The sequence below is a fragment of the Mercenaria mercenaria genome, chromosome 2 (genome assembly GCF_021730395.1).
Source record: "Mercenaria mercenaria strain notata chromosome 2, MADL_Memer_1, whole genome shotgun sequence".
In the NCBI taxonomy this organism is placed as follows: Eukaryota; Metazoa; Mollusca; class Bivalvia; order Venerida; family Veneridae; genus Mercenaria; species Mercenaria mercenaria.
In genome coordinates, this window is record NC_069362.1 from 27,009,230 (window position 1) to 27,025,473 (window position 16,244).

Below are 16,244 nucleotides of genomic sequence, written 5' to 3' on the forward strand. Positions count from 1 at the left end.
CGAATGATGTTTCACTTAGGTACTGCACTTTGATAATTCAACATTAGTACATTAGTATACTGTAGCGCCATTTCTTGTCTGGACACTTTCTCAGCAGCCACTGGCTAGAAGTCATCAAAACTTCATAGGAAGCTTCACTCCCAAGAGGAGAAGTGCATATTGTATTCATATTCCAGTCGGATTATTATACCCCCACAAAATAAAGTTGGGCGGGGAGGGGTATATAGGAGTGAGCTTGGCAGTTGGTCGATTATCCGTTGGTTTTCACGGTTTTCGGTTTATAACTCATGAAAGGCTTGACCAGTTTAAATAAGTTTTGGTACACAGGTGTAACATTAGAAAATACAGGTCGCGTTCGACTTTGGGGTCAATAGGTCAAAGGTCAATGTCACAGTTACCCTGAACAGTTAAACGGTTTCCGGATGATAACTTGAGAACACTTGGGCCTAAGATCATAATTTTTGGTACACAGGTGTATCATCATATAAAACAGGTCAAGTTTGACTTTGAGGTCAGTAAGTCAAAGGTCAAGGTCACAGTGACTTGGAACATTTAAACAGTTTCCTGATGATAACTTGAGAATGCTTAGACCTAGGATCATAAATTTGGTACATAGATGTAAGTTGATAAAATACAGGTCAAGTTTGACTTTGAGTTTAGTAGGTGAAAGGTCAAGGTCACAATAACACAAAACAGTTAAATGATTTCAGGATGATAACTTGAGAACGCTTTTGGCCTAGGATCATGAAAATTGATAGGGAGGTTGGTTATGACCAGCAGATGACCCCTAATATATTGAGGTCATTAGGTGACTGGTCAAGGTCACAGTGACCTGGAACATTTAAACGGCTTTCGGACAATAACTTAATAATGCTTGGGACTAGGATAAAGAAACTTAATAGGGAGTTTGGTCATGACCAACAGATGACCTGTATATATTTTGAGTTCAAAAGGTCAAAGGTCAGAGTGACCTGGAACATTTAAGCCTTTTCTGGACAATAACTTGAGAAGGCTTGGACTGAGGATCATGAAACTTCATAGGGAGGTTGATCATGACTAGCAGATGACCTCTATTGATTTTTAGGTCAGTAGGTCAAAGGTCAAGCAAGTAGGCTTTGACATTGGCTTAGTTCTTTAACAAGGCCATATTGTGGGGGTATAATTCGATACTCCTGTGACAACTCTAGTTTTCATTGCATTGAGTTATTACCCTTTGCTTATTCAACATTAGTAAATTATACGTGCCCAGTGAGTGAATTCCACTTTTGTTCTTTTAAAACATGTATGCAGTAATCATATTTTTGGGAGCATCTATAAGATTTATCAGTATTATCTTGTTCAAATCGTTATGCTTAGTCATGTTTAGTGACCATCACAGCTAAAACTAGAGAAACATTTTAATGACTTGTTAGTTCCTTACTGGTTGAAAACTAGTATCTGGGATTATAGCATTGCGCTTTTCTGTGCATCTGTCCAATCCTTGTTGTATGCAACACCAAGACCCTAGCTAAAAGATATAATCACACTGTAGCAATATTGTACAGACATATTTTACATTTGTTCAAATGGTTATGCTTGGCCTCTTTCTAAAGGACATGTCTTGCCTCGGGTGAGTGACTTAGGCCCATTTTGACCTCTTGTTTTACATGTATTTAGGAACAAACACAGCCAGAGCAATTGATGTTGCTAAGAACATGCTCCTAACCCAGGGCCGCAGGACAGGTGACGTTATTCAGATGATTTGCGTCATCACCGATGGAATGTCCACAAACACCTATAGAACTGTTGAAGAAGCTAAGAAGGCTAAGGATAAATTTATACGATTATACAGTCTTGGAGTGGGTCCAAATGTATTCGCCACGGAACTTGAGAAAATTGCCAGTGACATGGATTCCATAATGATGGTGAACGATTTCTTTAAATTGGCAGCTATAAAAGATTTTACAAAAACAATTTGTGAAGGTAAATGAAATTTATTTTATATTATTACCGTAAGCAATATTTCTAAGATTGAAAATAAAATATTTAAGAAAAAAACGTAAGAAAAATGCAGGCTTGTTTAATTGATTTAAATTCAGTAATGTGATTTTGTTTTTGTGGTGCTTAATTATTTGTTACTCTCATAAGTTAACAAATCTATCATCTTCTTGTTTTTATGCCCCCGAAGGGAGGCATATTAGTTTTCAACTTACTGTCCGTCCGTTCGTTACTTCGTCACAACGTTAACTTTTTGCATGAAGGCACTTTACTCGCGAACCACTGCACCCATGACCTTCAAACTTCACTTGCTGATGGTACTTATTGAGTACATGACCCCCTACTGACTGGGGTCACCAGGTCAAAGGTCAAGGTACTGCGGGGGCATTTGTCATCATTAATGACAGCTCTTGTTTTCTCTAAATGTAACATACAAAATATTTTTCTAGAATGTCCCAAAGTGAAAAGTGCACTTTGTACCTTTCTGATTCATGTTTTTTTAAGTTGTGTTCTTTAAATCTCTTTCAGACTCATTTACATGTGGGAAGACAATGGATGTAGTGATCTTTGAAGACAGAACCACTGTTGATGCTACATTTGGAAATAGATTTAACAATTTTAAGGCCAAAATGACCAGCAGGTAATGTGCAATTTGTTTTTGCTTTTGGTTTACTGCACATGAATGACATTGCTGTTCAAATAGAATTAAGTGGTTGAGAGAAGAATTTACAACATCATTTCTTGCTGTGTTGTTTGGCTGGTTATGTTTATTTGTTTGCTTGTGTACTTTTTTTGCTCATAAAATAATTGTCCTTGTCATTGATAAACAAAAGCAAAACTGCCATGCAAATTAACATATAAAATCAATTTTAGCTATTACAATATCTGTGTGTCTGGTTGAGCTTCATCAAGAATTTTCCTTTCAACACTGTATTGGTTATAAATTTTGCTCGATCTGAAAGTTGGTCAGAGTGATTCTCGGAGTAAAAACCGGAATTTCCCTAATCAAAAACCATATAGCAATATTTTCCATTTTATCATCACTAATCTTTGTCAAAATGTTTGTTTTTAGCTCACCTGAGCCAAAGGCTCATGGTGAGCTTTTGTAACCGCTTGATGTCCGTTGTCTGTCCTGTGACGTGTTGTGTGTCTGTCAAAAATTTCTAATAAAAGCATCTTCTTAGAACTATTTACCAGAATTGCACCTAACTTCTCAGGAATGATCCTTGGGTGTCCCCCTTTCAAAAGTTTTCAAAGAATTTAATTCCATGCAGAATTCTGGTTGCCATGGCAACTGAAAGAACAAACTTTAAAAATCTTCTTGTCCAAATCGCAGGGCATAGAGCTTTGATATTTGGCATGTGACATTATCTTATGGTCCTCTATGAAGATTGATTGAATTATGCCTCTCTGCTGAAATGAGGCCCTGCCTCAGGAGTCACAAGTTTTACATAGACTTGTATAGGAAAAATCTTCTTGTCTAAAACCACAAGATCTAGGCCTTTGATATTTGGTATGTAGCATTGCCTTGTGACATTATGCATGTGACATTATCTATTAGTCCTCTACCAAAATTGTTCAACTTATAACCCTGGGGTGGAAAGAGGCCCTGTCCCAGGGGGTCTGAAATTTTACATAGACTTGTATAGGAAAAATTTTAAAAATCTTCCCTGAAACTGCACGGCCTAGACTTTTAATATTTAGTATGTTGCATTGCCTTGTGGTCTTCTACCAAGATTGTTTAAATTATGCTCTGGGGTGGAAAGAGGCCCTGCTCTAGGGGTCCCAAATTTAACATGTATAGGGAAAAAGACTTATATAGGGACAAAAAATAAAAATCTTCTTGTCTGAAAGTTCAAGGCCTAGACCTTTGATATTTGGTATGTTGCATTTCCTTGTGGATCTCTAACAATACTATTCAAATTATGCCCATGTTGAAAAGAGGCCCCACCCTGGGGGTCACTTGTTATACAAGTTATATAGGAATAAATACTTAAAACCTATCAAATCATATTTCCTAGGCTGTTCAATTATAATTACCCGATGACCCCAAGGGATTAGGGGCTGCTTGACTTTGACCTTGACCTACTGACCTACTTCCTTGTTTTTTAAGATACAGCCTTGAAATTTGGATGACATGTACAGTTTTGTACACCAACCTTAAAACTGATTTTTAGTGACCATGAATTTGACCTGCTAACCTACTTTCTAATATTTTAGGATCAGTTTGCCATTTTAAACTTGTGACTCATATTACTCAGGTGAGAAAGACCCGCTTGTCATGAAATCTTATCAAATTTAAAATTAGGTAACTAGGTCAAGTTATAAAAGCCTTGTTTTCAGTTTGATCTTAATCAACATTTGTCTCTATAAAAGGTGAAGTTCAAAACTAGGTTACCCGATGAAAAAAAGTCAGGACACTAGGATAGTACTTACACACAATCTAGATGTCATATTTTAGTCTTTATTATCATAAAACATTGTCAGAAGTACAGTTTAATGCTGAGTCACCTCAAAACAAAATCTTGGTCACAAGGTTAAAATAATTAGAACAGGTGAGGGGATTCAGACCCTAATAATTAGATTCTTACTATAGTTTGCCTGGAAAAAGGTTCAGTGTGATCAATTAGATAGCTTTATGATCTGGCTTTCAATGTCTGTATTAGTTTTTATTGATACTATAAAAGTCACAAATGTGCCCAAATTGTAATGACACTGGATCAGAATGCCTTTATTAAGTCTTGGAGGAGTTCCAAGCTGGGTCATGTTGGGTCAAAAAGTTGGTCACTAGGTAAAATCATAGAAAATGTTTGTCTCCATGAAGTCATAGTTTTGAAATTTTGTGATATGGGGATAAAATCTAAGTCACTAGGTCAGATCATAGGAAAAACCTAGATAGGACTCAACTCTTTTGAGTCAGTTAATTCCATTTTTGTTAGCTCACCTGTCTCGAAGTGACAAGGTGAGCTATTGTGACCCCTTGATGTCCGTCGTACGTCAACAATTTCTAAAATAATCTTCTTCTTGAAAACCACAGGGCAGAATTACACCAAACTTCACAGAAATGATCCTTGGGTGGCCCCCCTTTCAAAATTTTTCAAAGAATTGAATTCCATGCAGAACTCCAACCAAAAGGAAAAACTTTAAAAACTTCTTGTCCAAAACCACAGGGTCTAGGGCTTTGATATATGGTGTGTAGCATCATCTAGTGGTCCTCAACCAAAATTGTTCAAATTATGCCCCTGGGGTTAAAAGAGGCCACGCCCTGGGGTCACTTAGTTATTATGTGAGTTATATAGGAAAAATACTTAAAAAAATCATCTGATCCTATTTCCAAGCCTGTTTAATTATAATTATCTGATGACCCCAAGTAATATGATGTCACTTGAATGTGACCTTGACCTACTGACCTACTTTCTTGTTTTTTAAGATACAGCCTTGAAATTTTGATGACATACACAGTTTTGCACACAAATCGTAAAACTGAATTTCATTGACCATGAATGTGACCTACTGACTTTCTTAATATTTTATCATCAGTTTGACATTTGAAACATGTAGCTCATATTACTCAGATGAGCAATCCAGGGTCATCATGACCCTCTTGTTCTTTCAATATGCAAATTTCGGGAGCATCCATTGGTTTTAAAGATATTTCTGGTTTAACAATAACTTCACTCAAGATAAGATGACATGTGCACGAGATAGATGTGGTGCGCTGTAGATCAGATATTGTGCGCATGAGATAACTTAATCTTACAAAAAATGAATGAACGTGCTAAACATATCGATGAAAATTTGGAAAACATGCATATTATTTTATTTTTTTCCATCATTATCCATCCACTCGTCTATCTGTCTAACCTTCTGTCAATCAAAAATTGTGAACTCTGAGAGATCTGTTCATGAAACAAATTTTTACTGCAGACCCTATATTGTAGATGATTTTGTGGTATATGATTGTAGTTACAGCTCTGCTACAGTGACCAGTGCATCTTACACCAGTATGGCTGAACTTGACACACTTGTGCAAAGCCAAGATTTGTCCCAAAATCCACAAAACACAAAAGTATTCCTTTTCATCACAAAAACGGACATTGCTGATGATGGGGCAAAGAGCAGAATAGCTAGTGAGCTACGCAGTGGAGGTGGAATTGTGGCGATCATAAATGCAGACGACAACCTTGGAAACACAAACTTCATAACCATAGCATCTAGTTTGGAGTTCATATTCAATGTGGAGAATTTTGATGAATTGCCAGCTTACAGATTCATTGAAAGAAAGCTTTGTATAGGTAATTTTAATTCTATACTTCAGGGGCTTCCTTGGCCAAGTGGTTAAGGTTACTGATTTCGAACCACTTGCTCCTCACTGTAGGTTCAAGCCTCACTGTTGTTGAGGAAGCATCCAGCTTGCTTACGGAATGTCCGTTGTTCTGCCCAGGTGCCCACTCGTGATGAAATAATGCATGAAGGGGCACCTAAGGTCTTCCTAAACCACCAGTTGGGTCGGTGTGACATTAAACCTGACAGAAACAAAAATATACTTGATCAGTAATAAATAGAATTTATGGTTTAATATTTGCATTCTTTCTACATGCACAATGATTAGTGTGTATGCTAACAGTTCCTAATGAATCAGATGTGTAAGGCATCTCAATAGGGTTGAACATTCCAGAGGTTACTCTGGGATTTTTCTCAGCTAGGCCAGAGTTATGGTTCTTCACTAAGTGAAAAATACACATAAAATTCTTAAAAGTTTGTGTTGAAAACATCTTAAAAATGTTTAACCTTGAGTAATTAAACCATGTATTGTGACAAGAATGGGAGGCACTTGTGTCCTACAGACACACATCTAACTTTCTATTTTCTTTTTGCTGAAAATTCACAGTTAATTTACAATGTAAATGTACATAGTATTTTTTTCCCAAATTTCAAGGTCAATTGATAGCTCAAAGGTCATTTAAGATCTTGTGCAGGCCATAACTTTGATAAACATTGAACAATCTTTTAATTTAGCAGGAATATTTCCACAGTGAAACTGAGTATTGCCACAGAATAAAGGTCCCTATCTCAAAGGTCAGGGTCACATTTAATGTCAGATCTTGTCAGTGCTGTAACTTTGACTTGTTTTCCTGTCAGTCTCAGAAGTCAGCTATCCATCAAGGGATTCTTTCTCTTAAATATTCATGAAATTAATGTTAGCAATAAAAAAGATGCTATGTCTGGTTCAAAACCCATTCCATTAGATCACAGGTTAAGGTGGCTCTTTGAGGTTAAAGCTGAACAATGCCTGTGTACTCCATAAATACATCCAATTTTCAAATGTGGTTTCTATGTCATTAGATAGCCCAAAAATATGATATTATTTTATAATAACTTTAAATTTTTCATTTAAGTTGATAAACAGGTTGAAGATAGTTTGTTAAATTGCACATTATTTTCGGTTTGTCTCCCATTCAATTCATCCTGTCTGTCATTCTGTCAGTAGGAAATTGCAGATTCTGTCATCATTTTAAAAGCACAAGAGATTTTTTCACAGAATCTGGTACATAGTTAGAAAGCAATATGTAGAACATACAAATTATTTTACTAGTCCTTTCATTTATCCATTAATTTTGTCCATCTGTCTATCCATTCATCAGCCACAAAAGATAGATATTTTGTTATGGTTCAAAGTACAAGGCATTGTTTCATTAAACCTGATTTATAGATGGTAGCTATTTGGAGATTAGCAGGTTCTTCAATTAAGTTTCAGTCTGAAATATGTTCTTCGGTGTGGCAGCAGATATGACAATTCTCGTAGGGGTCTTTAATTGCTTAACAATAATCTTCTTATGTTAGATACTTATCTAACCTATGTTACACTAATTTTTTACTGTTACTGTTTTGTCTTGTGAATTAAAGACCCATGTCTTGATGGTGAACAGAGAGGATTGGATGGAGAATGTGAAAAATGTCCTCGAGGGAAATACCGAGTGAAAACTTCGTCACATATTTGTGAGAGTTGTGCTGGTGATAAAACAACTTTAAATACAGGAACTACTGAGGCTAGTGATTGTATACGTAAGTCTGCAAAGATGAACAGATTTTACTTCTAAACTTTTTTCACAAAAAATTGACAATAAACAAGAGTGGAGAGAGTTGACTGACTTAACTTTATTAGTCCCCTACTGGTTGAAAACCAGTTTCGGGGACTATAGGAATGCACTTTTCCGTCTGTCCGTCCGTCCGTCCACCATTTCGTGTCCGGTCCATAACTCTGTCATCCATGAAGGGATTTTAATATTACTTGGCACAAATGTTCCCCATGATGAGACGACGTGTCATGCGCAAAACCCGGACCCCTAGCTCAAAGGTCAAGGTCACAATTAGAGGTCAAAGGTCAACAGGGCTTTTTTCCTGTCCGGTCCACAACTCTTCCATCCTTGAAGGGATTTTAGTATTACTTGGCACAAATGTTCCCCATGATGAGATGATGTGTCATGCGCAAATCCCGGACCCCTAGCTCAAAGGTCAAGGTCACAATTGGAGGTCAAAGGTCAACAGGGCTTTTTTCCTGTCCGGTCCATATCTCTCCCATCCATGAAGAGATTTTAATATTACTTGGCACAAATGTTCCCCATGAGGAGACAACGTGTCATGCCCAAAACCTGGACCCCTAGCTTAAAGGTCAAGGTCACAATTGGAGGTCAAAGGTCAACAAGGCTTTTTTCCTGTCCGGTCCGTAACTCCCATCTATAAAGGGATTTTAATATTACTTGGCAGAAATGTACCTCATAATAAGACGATGTGTCATGCACAACTTTCAGACCCCTAGCTCAAAGGTCAAGGTCACACTAAGCAGTCAAATGTTATCATAGCATGAAAAGGGTCTGTTTTGTGTCTGGTCCATAACTCTGACATTCATTAAGGGATTTTAATATCACTTAGCACAAGTGTTCCCCATGATAAGACGACGTGTCATGCGCAAATCCCGGACCCCTAGCTCAAAGGTCAACAGAGTTTTTTTCCTGTCCCGTCCATAACTGTGCCATCCATGAAGGGATTTTAATATTACTTGGCACAAATGTTTCCCATGATGAGATGACGTGTCATGTGCAACACCCAGTACCCTAGCTTAAAGGTCAAGGTCACACTTTGAGATCAAAGGTCAAGAGGATTTTTTTCCTGTCCGGTCTATAACTTTGTCATGCAAAGCAGGATTTAGATATCAGTTGGCACAAATATTCCCCTGGATGAGACAACATGTCATGCGCAAGAACCAGGTCCCTAGGTCTAAGGTCAAGGTCATATTTAGAGGTCAAAGGGCAAATTCAAGAATGACTTTGTACAGAACATTTCTTCTTCATGCATGGAGGGATTTTGATGTAACTTGGAACAAATGTTCACCACCATGAGGCACCCTTGTTTTTAGAATTACGTCCCTTTGTTTTTACTATAAATAGATTTTATTGTAACTTTTTTATTACTGGCGGTAGAGAAAAATCGAGACCACTTTTCTGTGGTACAGCATGCATGTTACATCCAATTTTTAGGTGTATTTTGACCTATCTCTACCTGGTAAAGAGTTTCTTGTGGACTTATATTATATAGATTTTTTTTTTTTTTTTTTTTTTTTAAAGATAATTTCCCTTTGTTGTTACTATAAATAACTTACATGATTACATTTTTATAATCAGCCAAAAAAATTCAATATGAAAACAACTGTGGGTTTTTATATATGCACATTTTAATCCAAGTGTGTTGTTATAACATATTGTATATGTAGTACAATATTGTTTATACATCATTGACAGATATCAGTTCATTATGTTATACTGCAGTAGAGAAAATTAGGTGCCTTCCAGTAGGGGACTTTGTATTGCATGGCAATACTTCATTCACTTGTTTTGTATTGTATTGTATTCAATTCAGATTGTATTTAGTTTGTATTCTATAGTATTCTGTCATTTGTATTATGTTATATTGTAGTTATTTTGGTTGACCTGAGAACACTAGTTCAAATTATAGAACAACTTTGTTAAGACATGAGGCTACATTTTCTACCTATCATTCCAAGAAATGAAATGTCAATGAACAAAGTTCTCATTTTAACTTGTCTTTAAAAATCCACAAATTCATATCTACGTGAAGAAGCCATTTTGGCAAAGGTACAAAATTTCATGCTCAAAAATTAACCTTTACCCTGCTAAATGTCTAAAATGGACTGGTTTGTCATTCAGTTTAGACAGTACCATTCATTATTCAAAGGGGTGTTCAATGAAAATTTATTGACTAAATAGCCAACAGTGGAGACCATGATAAGCCTGCACAGTCTGCATTGATTGCAAAGACAGAGTCACTTGCCACCAGCAGGCTAAAGGTCAAATAATCTCACAGTATATGAAACTATCGGAGTTTCTTCGTTAAATCAAGGTCAAGTTTAATTAAAACTTGGTCATGTGGAACTGAAAAACTTGGTAAATAAATAGTCAGAGAAAAACTGAAGTATCTCTCTAGTAGCAATATTTTCTGCCTGATAGTAACAACTGATCAACTAGGTTACTGAGTCAGTCTGCCTGCATAGCTCAGTAGGGAGAGCGCAGATCTACGGATCGCGGGGTAGTGAGTTTGATCTCCAGGCAGGGCATATGTTTTCCATGATGATTTGGTAAAAGACATTGTGTCTTAGATCATTCATCCTCTGCCTCTGATTCATGTGGGGAAGTTGGCAGTTAATTGCAGAGAACAAGTTTGTACTGGTACAGAATCCAGGTTCACTGGTTAGGTTAACTGGCCGCTATTACATAACTGAAATTCTGTTGAAAATCAGCGTTAAACCCAAAACAAACAAACAGACAAAAGGTTATTGAGTCAACTCGTAGAAAACTAACACTCTAGTAGCCTCATTTTCTTCCTGATATATAGAACCATGCATTATGATCGTTGTAATTTATGATGAGCTATGAACTTTGATTCAAAGGAACTACTCTAGATACATGTTTGTGAATAGCTTTTGGTGTGTATTTTTCAGCTAATTGTGGCCCTGGATACAAGACTGTAGGGGACAACTGTGTTGAATGTGCCAAGGGAGAATACCAGACTGACAGCTTCCAGACAAACTGTGAGAGCTGTGATGCAGGTTACACAACAGTTGAGACAAAATCTACATCCCCAGATCAGTGTATTAGTAAGTGATTAACAGATAATGACTTTGACAATACTTTGTAGAAGACAATAGTGTGTTTTGTAAAACATTTTTTTATTATATCATGGGGTCTGTCTTACCTTATTTGGTAAAAAGCAGTTTACCACCATTATGGTTTAGATATACATATTAACTTCAGGTGGACATGTCATCATTCATTGTTATCACCACTATCATCATCATCATCATTATCATCATCATTTATTGACAGAAGGTATTCTAAAATCATTCATGGCAAGCGTCATCTACAAGAATTTTCAGTGCTCTGAAATGAGTTGTTCTGCTCCAATTTTCACTGAACTTGGTCAGAATTCTTATGGTCATAATATCTTGGCCAAGTTTGATAACATTCTGAATTGTTAATAATGACAGTGTTCCTTCAATATCTACAATAAGGGTTAATTTTTCTTGTTGTTTTTCAGAAAATTGTGATGAAGGAGAGAAAGTTTCATCAACAGACAAAGACACATGTGTAGTGTGTGAAGAGAACACATACCAGCCAGAGAAAGCACAGACTCATTGTATAGACTGTCCTATTAACCTCTTCTCAATTGCTGGGAGTGCAGCCCTCGATGATTGTAATGGTAATGTTAAGATTATCATGCCCCATAAGATCCACCGACTTAAGATTTAAAAACTATTTTTACAGTTTCAACTTCTTCTGTTGTCTGAAGAAAAAGTAACAGTATTTGTGTCTTTCATATGCTGTTGCATTTTTCATAATTACTTTATGTGTCCAGAATATATCACATAATAATGTCACACATGTCCATCTGTCCATTGTGTCCACTTCATATCTTCTTAACTGCTTAGAAGACTTTCATACAGCTAGCATCATGCATTAATATCATCGAGACTAAGTCAAGGATCTAGGTCACACTTAGAGGTCAGTTGTCAAATAGTTTCAACTTGTGTCTGCTCTATATCTTTTAAGCCACTGGTAAGATTTTTATAAAATTAGGACCAATCATTAACCTTATTAACCTCATAAAAATGGCAGGCAGAGCATATGAACTGAATCGCTAGGTTCAAGGTCATCACAGAGGTCAAAGATCAAATAGCTTATATTCATGTCCCATCCATATCTTCTTTACCACTGGGAGGATTTTCATCTAGATAATTTTCAGAGTGCACAACCCAGGTCAAAGGTTCAAGGTCAAGGTCACATTTAGAGGTCAAATATCAAATAGCTTATAATCTTGTTCAGTCCATATCTTCCTAACCACAAATGATTTACATAAAGCTTGCATCATTTGTAAACCTTATCAAGACGACTTGCAGAGTGTTAAATCAAGGTCTGTAGGTCCAAGGTTAAGGTCACATTTCAAGGTCAAAGGTCATGGTCGCAAGATTTTACTTTACTTTCTCTGCATCAAAGTGGCTTCTAGAGGTATTAATTGCCTTTAATGATAGTTTTAGTTAAGTTTATGTAACTGTTTGAAATTTAAGAATAAGTTCATGACTAATGATGAGTCATGTCCAATGAACTTTCAGTCTTTTCAGTGCCAAGACATACTTAGTATATATTTTAAAATAAATGTGCCCTTGACTAAACATAATGCTTCCAATAACATGTGTTTGTAGAAATGATGCTAATACATTATTCTACAATAAAGCTGTTCTACAGGTAACTATTAAGATTGACATATTTTCAGAATGTCTTGTTTAACACAAGCTGTAGTTCTTGACATTAATTTGTAAACATCAAGAATACCAGCCTTAAATGCGTATTAATCTCAGGCCATTTCATATGTTATGAGAGTTCCCTAGTGTAACCTTAGCGGAACTTTCCTTATACATATTTTGGCAGGAAAACTATGTGCACAGCAAAACTCTACCCAGTTACGATTGGCCTTCACACTTGTCATTACAGTGTCTTAGATGAATTAAAGACAGTGGCATATATTTTGGGGATATCAAACTATTGGTTATTGTTTAAAGTTGTTCAAAAGGAAGTATCAACAAATCATCAGAAAGAAAATGGTGTTCTTAATGCATAGTATGACCCAAGCTGGATTCATCAAAGAGACTGCTCTGTTGTGCAACTTTTCCCAGTACGGAGCTTCTGGCTGTAATTTCATGTTATTAAACCACATTTTTTTAGCATTAATATTTGGAAAGAAGCATATGATGACAATTTAACAGAGGTCACCTGGCTGAAAAGCCAGAATATGAAGTGTTAAGATGAAGTTTAATTTTGATTATTATTATATTTCCTTCCTTTAGATGCATGCGGGAAAGCCATGGACATAATATTTCTAGTGGATGCTTCTTTAAGCCTTAGCCCAATTAGTTTCCAGTTAATAAAAGTGTTTGTAGGAAATTCTATTACAAGGTAAGCTGTTATGTCTCCCACATGTAGTGGGTGAGCCATATTTATTTAGTGCTTTCAGTCTGTCTGTCTGTCTGTCTGTCTGTCACAAAGTTTATCCACACAACTCCTCTGTCACCACTGTATAGATTTACACCAAACTGCTCAAGGGTGATTATTGCCAAGCCTAGTTGTGTATGTTGTCTGCGTTTGCTGGTTCGATAATTTTCAGTGGATTTATGGATCTTGATTGGTCAAATTTTATGATGTTTTGGCCACTTCTCTTCACACAGTGCAAGTCTCATTATCAATAATTTATTGTCTGCATTTCTGGTTTGATGATTTACAGTGGAGTTATTGCCCAAACCTTACAAAAGTAATAATTGCTATGCTTAGTTGTGCATATCATGGACATTATTGTTCTAGTTCAGTGCTTTTCACCAGATTTATGGCGCTTGATTTGTCAAATTTTATGTTGTTTTACTCACTTCTCCTATATGATAGGGCAGATTTCACCAAACCTTTCAGGAGTGATTACTGCCAAGTTGTATTATGCATGTTATCAGTATGTTCTGCTTCAGTGATTTTCAGGTGAGTTATGGCCCTTTTTTGTCAAATTTTATGATATTTTGGCAACTTATCTAACACCATTGGGCAGATTTCCACCAAACCTTATAGGTTGCGCTGGTTCAGTGATTTGCAGCAGAGTTTGGGCCCTTGATTTGTCATATTTTATAGTGTTTACACTACTTGCTGTATTCATTTACGCTGAATTTCACCAAACCTCACAAGTAGTTAGTGTAAGCATAGTTGTGCATATTTTTGTCATGTTCTGATTAACCTTTAGCCTGCTGGCGGTAAGTGGTTCTGCCTTTGCGACCAGTGCAGACCAAGATCAGCCTGAACATCCGTGCAGGCTGATCATGGTCTGCACTGTTCGCTATTCAGTCTGTAAATTTTCAGTGAACTCCCCTTTGAATAATAAATGGATTGCCCAAATTCAATGATGGACCAGTCCATCTTAGAAATTTAGCAGGCTAAAGGTTAAATGATTTTCAGTGGAGTCATATCCCTTGATTTGTCAAACTCTTTGATCAGTGCTACATGTCCTATACCATTGGTTTGAATTCTGACAAACTGCAGAGTAACCACTGCCAAGCCTAGTTGAATATATCATTGGAATGTTATAGTTTAGTGATTTTTGAGTCGGCTAAACGATGAAATCGTTTTGACGAGTCCTTGCTATCCAGCGATTCTCTAAGTCTAAATGGACCAAAGAACACAGTGAAGGGATGTAGTTCCATTAGATTTCTCAAACTTCAAACAGTTCACTGCATGAATGAAGTTAAGTTGTGTGAATTCCCTTTGCTATGACCAATATACGATGTAATCTGTCATATTTATGACTTGTAATTGTGCAATACTCGAATGTAACTCATTAAGCATAAATGTGCATTTTATGAATTGCGCAGGCTTACAAAGCTTGCGTAACATCCAGCGAAAGACAAAAAATAGTTCCACAGGGCTCCAGATAAGATGCGTATTAGCGTAAATTACGTATAGAAATAATGCAAATACGCATGTCTAATAATCTCTAAACGTATATAAAATTACAGAAATGCACACAATGCTTTTTTAAAAACAAAATCTGAATCGTCTGGATGCGTTAGGTAACATAGCCGATCCCGATCAGCCTTAATTCTCCCACATTGAACGTATACACGCATCGTATGATTTCTATAAACTTTGCGCGGGTTTCTACACACACACATGAATTTTGCAGTCAGTAAACGGATAAATTATCAGAAGAAGAAGCTCTTACTGGTTTGTTTAGTTACTACAGATATTAAAAATGATTTTAATTCTTATTTTTCGAGAAATAAACAAATCGGCGAAACATTAAATTGTATTTTCTTGTAGTTTTTGAAATCGAAAGTAGATCGTCTATGTTTGGCGAAACGAAACAACTTTCTTATGAAAAGATTTAGATAAGAGGTAATTTAACCGTAAACTTCAATGGCAGATACTGCCATTTGCTGCTAAATGTCTTCGTATCATCACAATTTGTAAAATATATTGTTCAAACTGGAGAAAAGTGTAATCGTATCCGGATATAATATTTTGGGTAAATATCGAGCTGTGTTATGAAATTTTAAGAAAAAAACTAAAAACAAACTGAAACTGGTAGACTATACTGTCAGTACATCAATCATTAGCCGACTCAGGCCATTCAGGCCTTTGATTCCAAGAGTTATGGCCTTTAATATGTAGCATTTTACTAGATCTGCATGGTAAATGATGGGAGACATATGTTTTTCATGAAAACAATCTCTAGTTTAATATCAATAGGTGTAAAAAGCAATTGACAACTGTAGATTTTACATATGCAAATTTACGCCTCTAGTTAAAAACAGTTATATTCCTCTTCTACCTTACTACTAGTTGTAGGACTTTGAAAGATGACACTTAACTTAGTTTTAAATTATCTAAATTGATTTTCAAAAACTAGAATCTTCATTATTCATTTTTAGCTCATCTGATTTTTTGAAAAAAAATGATGAGTTATTGTCATCACTTGAGCGGTTGTCGGCGTCGGCGTCGGCGTCTGCGTCGGCGTTGCCTGGTTAAGTTTTATGTTTAGGTCAGCTTTTCTCCTAAACTATCAAAGCTATTGCTTTGAAACTTGGAATACTTGTTCACCATCATAAGCTGACCCTGTATAGCAAGAAACATAACTCCATCTTGCTTTTTGCAAGATTTATGGCC

General features: G+C 36.3%; 1 protein-coding gene across 1 annotated transcript in view; it reads left to right on the top strand.

Moving 5' to 3' along the window:
- The window catches only part of LOC123562048 (uncharacterized), a 332,465-nt gene that overhangs the window by 242,185 nt on the left and 74,036 nt on the right, over positions 1-16,244 (top strand). Inside the window, exons 53-59 of the mRNA XM_053524913.1 lie at positions 1,657-1,962; positions 2,506-2,617; positions 5,944-6,272; positions 7,885-8,043; positions 10,994-11,149; positions 11,590-11,751; positions 13,394-13,502. Coding sequence (XP_053380888.1) covers positions 1,657-1,962; positions 2,506-2,617; positions 5,944-6,272; positions 7,885-8,043; positions 10,994-11,149; positions 11,590-11,751; positions 13,394-13,502 — 1,333 coding nt within the window. The remainder of the gene's footprint in view (positions 1-1,656; positions 1,963-2,505; positions 2,618-5,943; positions 6,273-7,884; positions 8,044-10,993; positions 11,150-11,589; positions 11,752-13,393; positions 13,503-16,244) is intronic.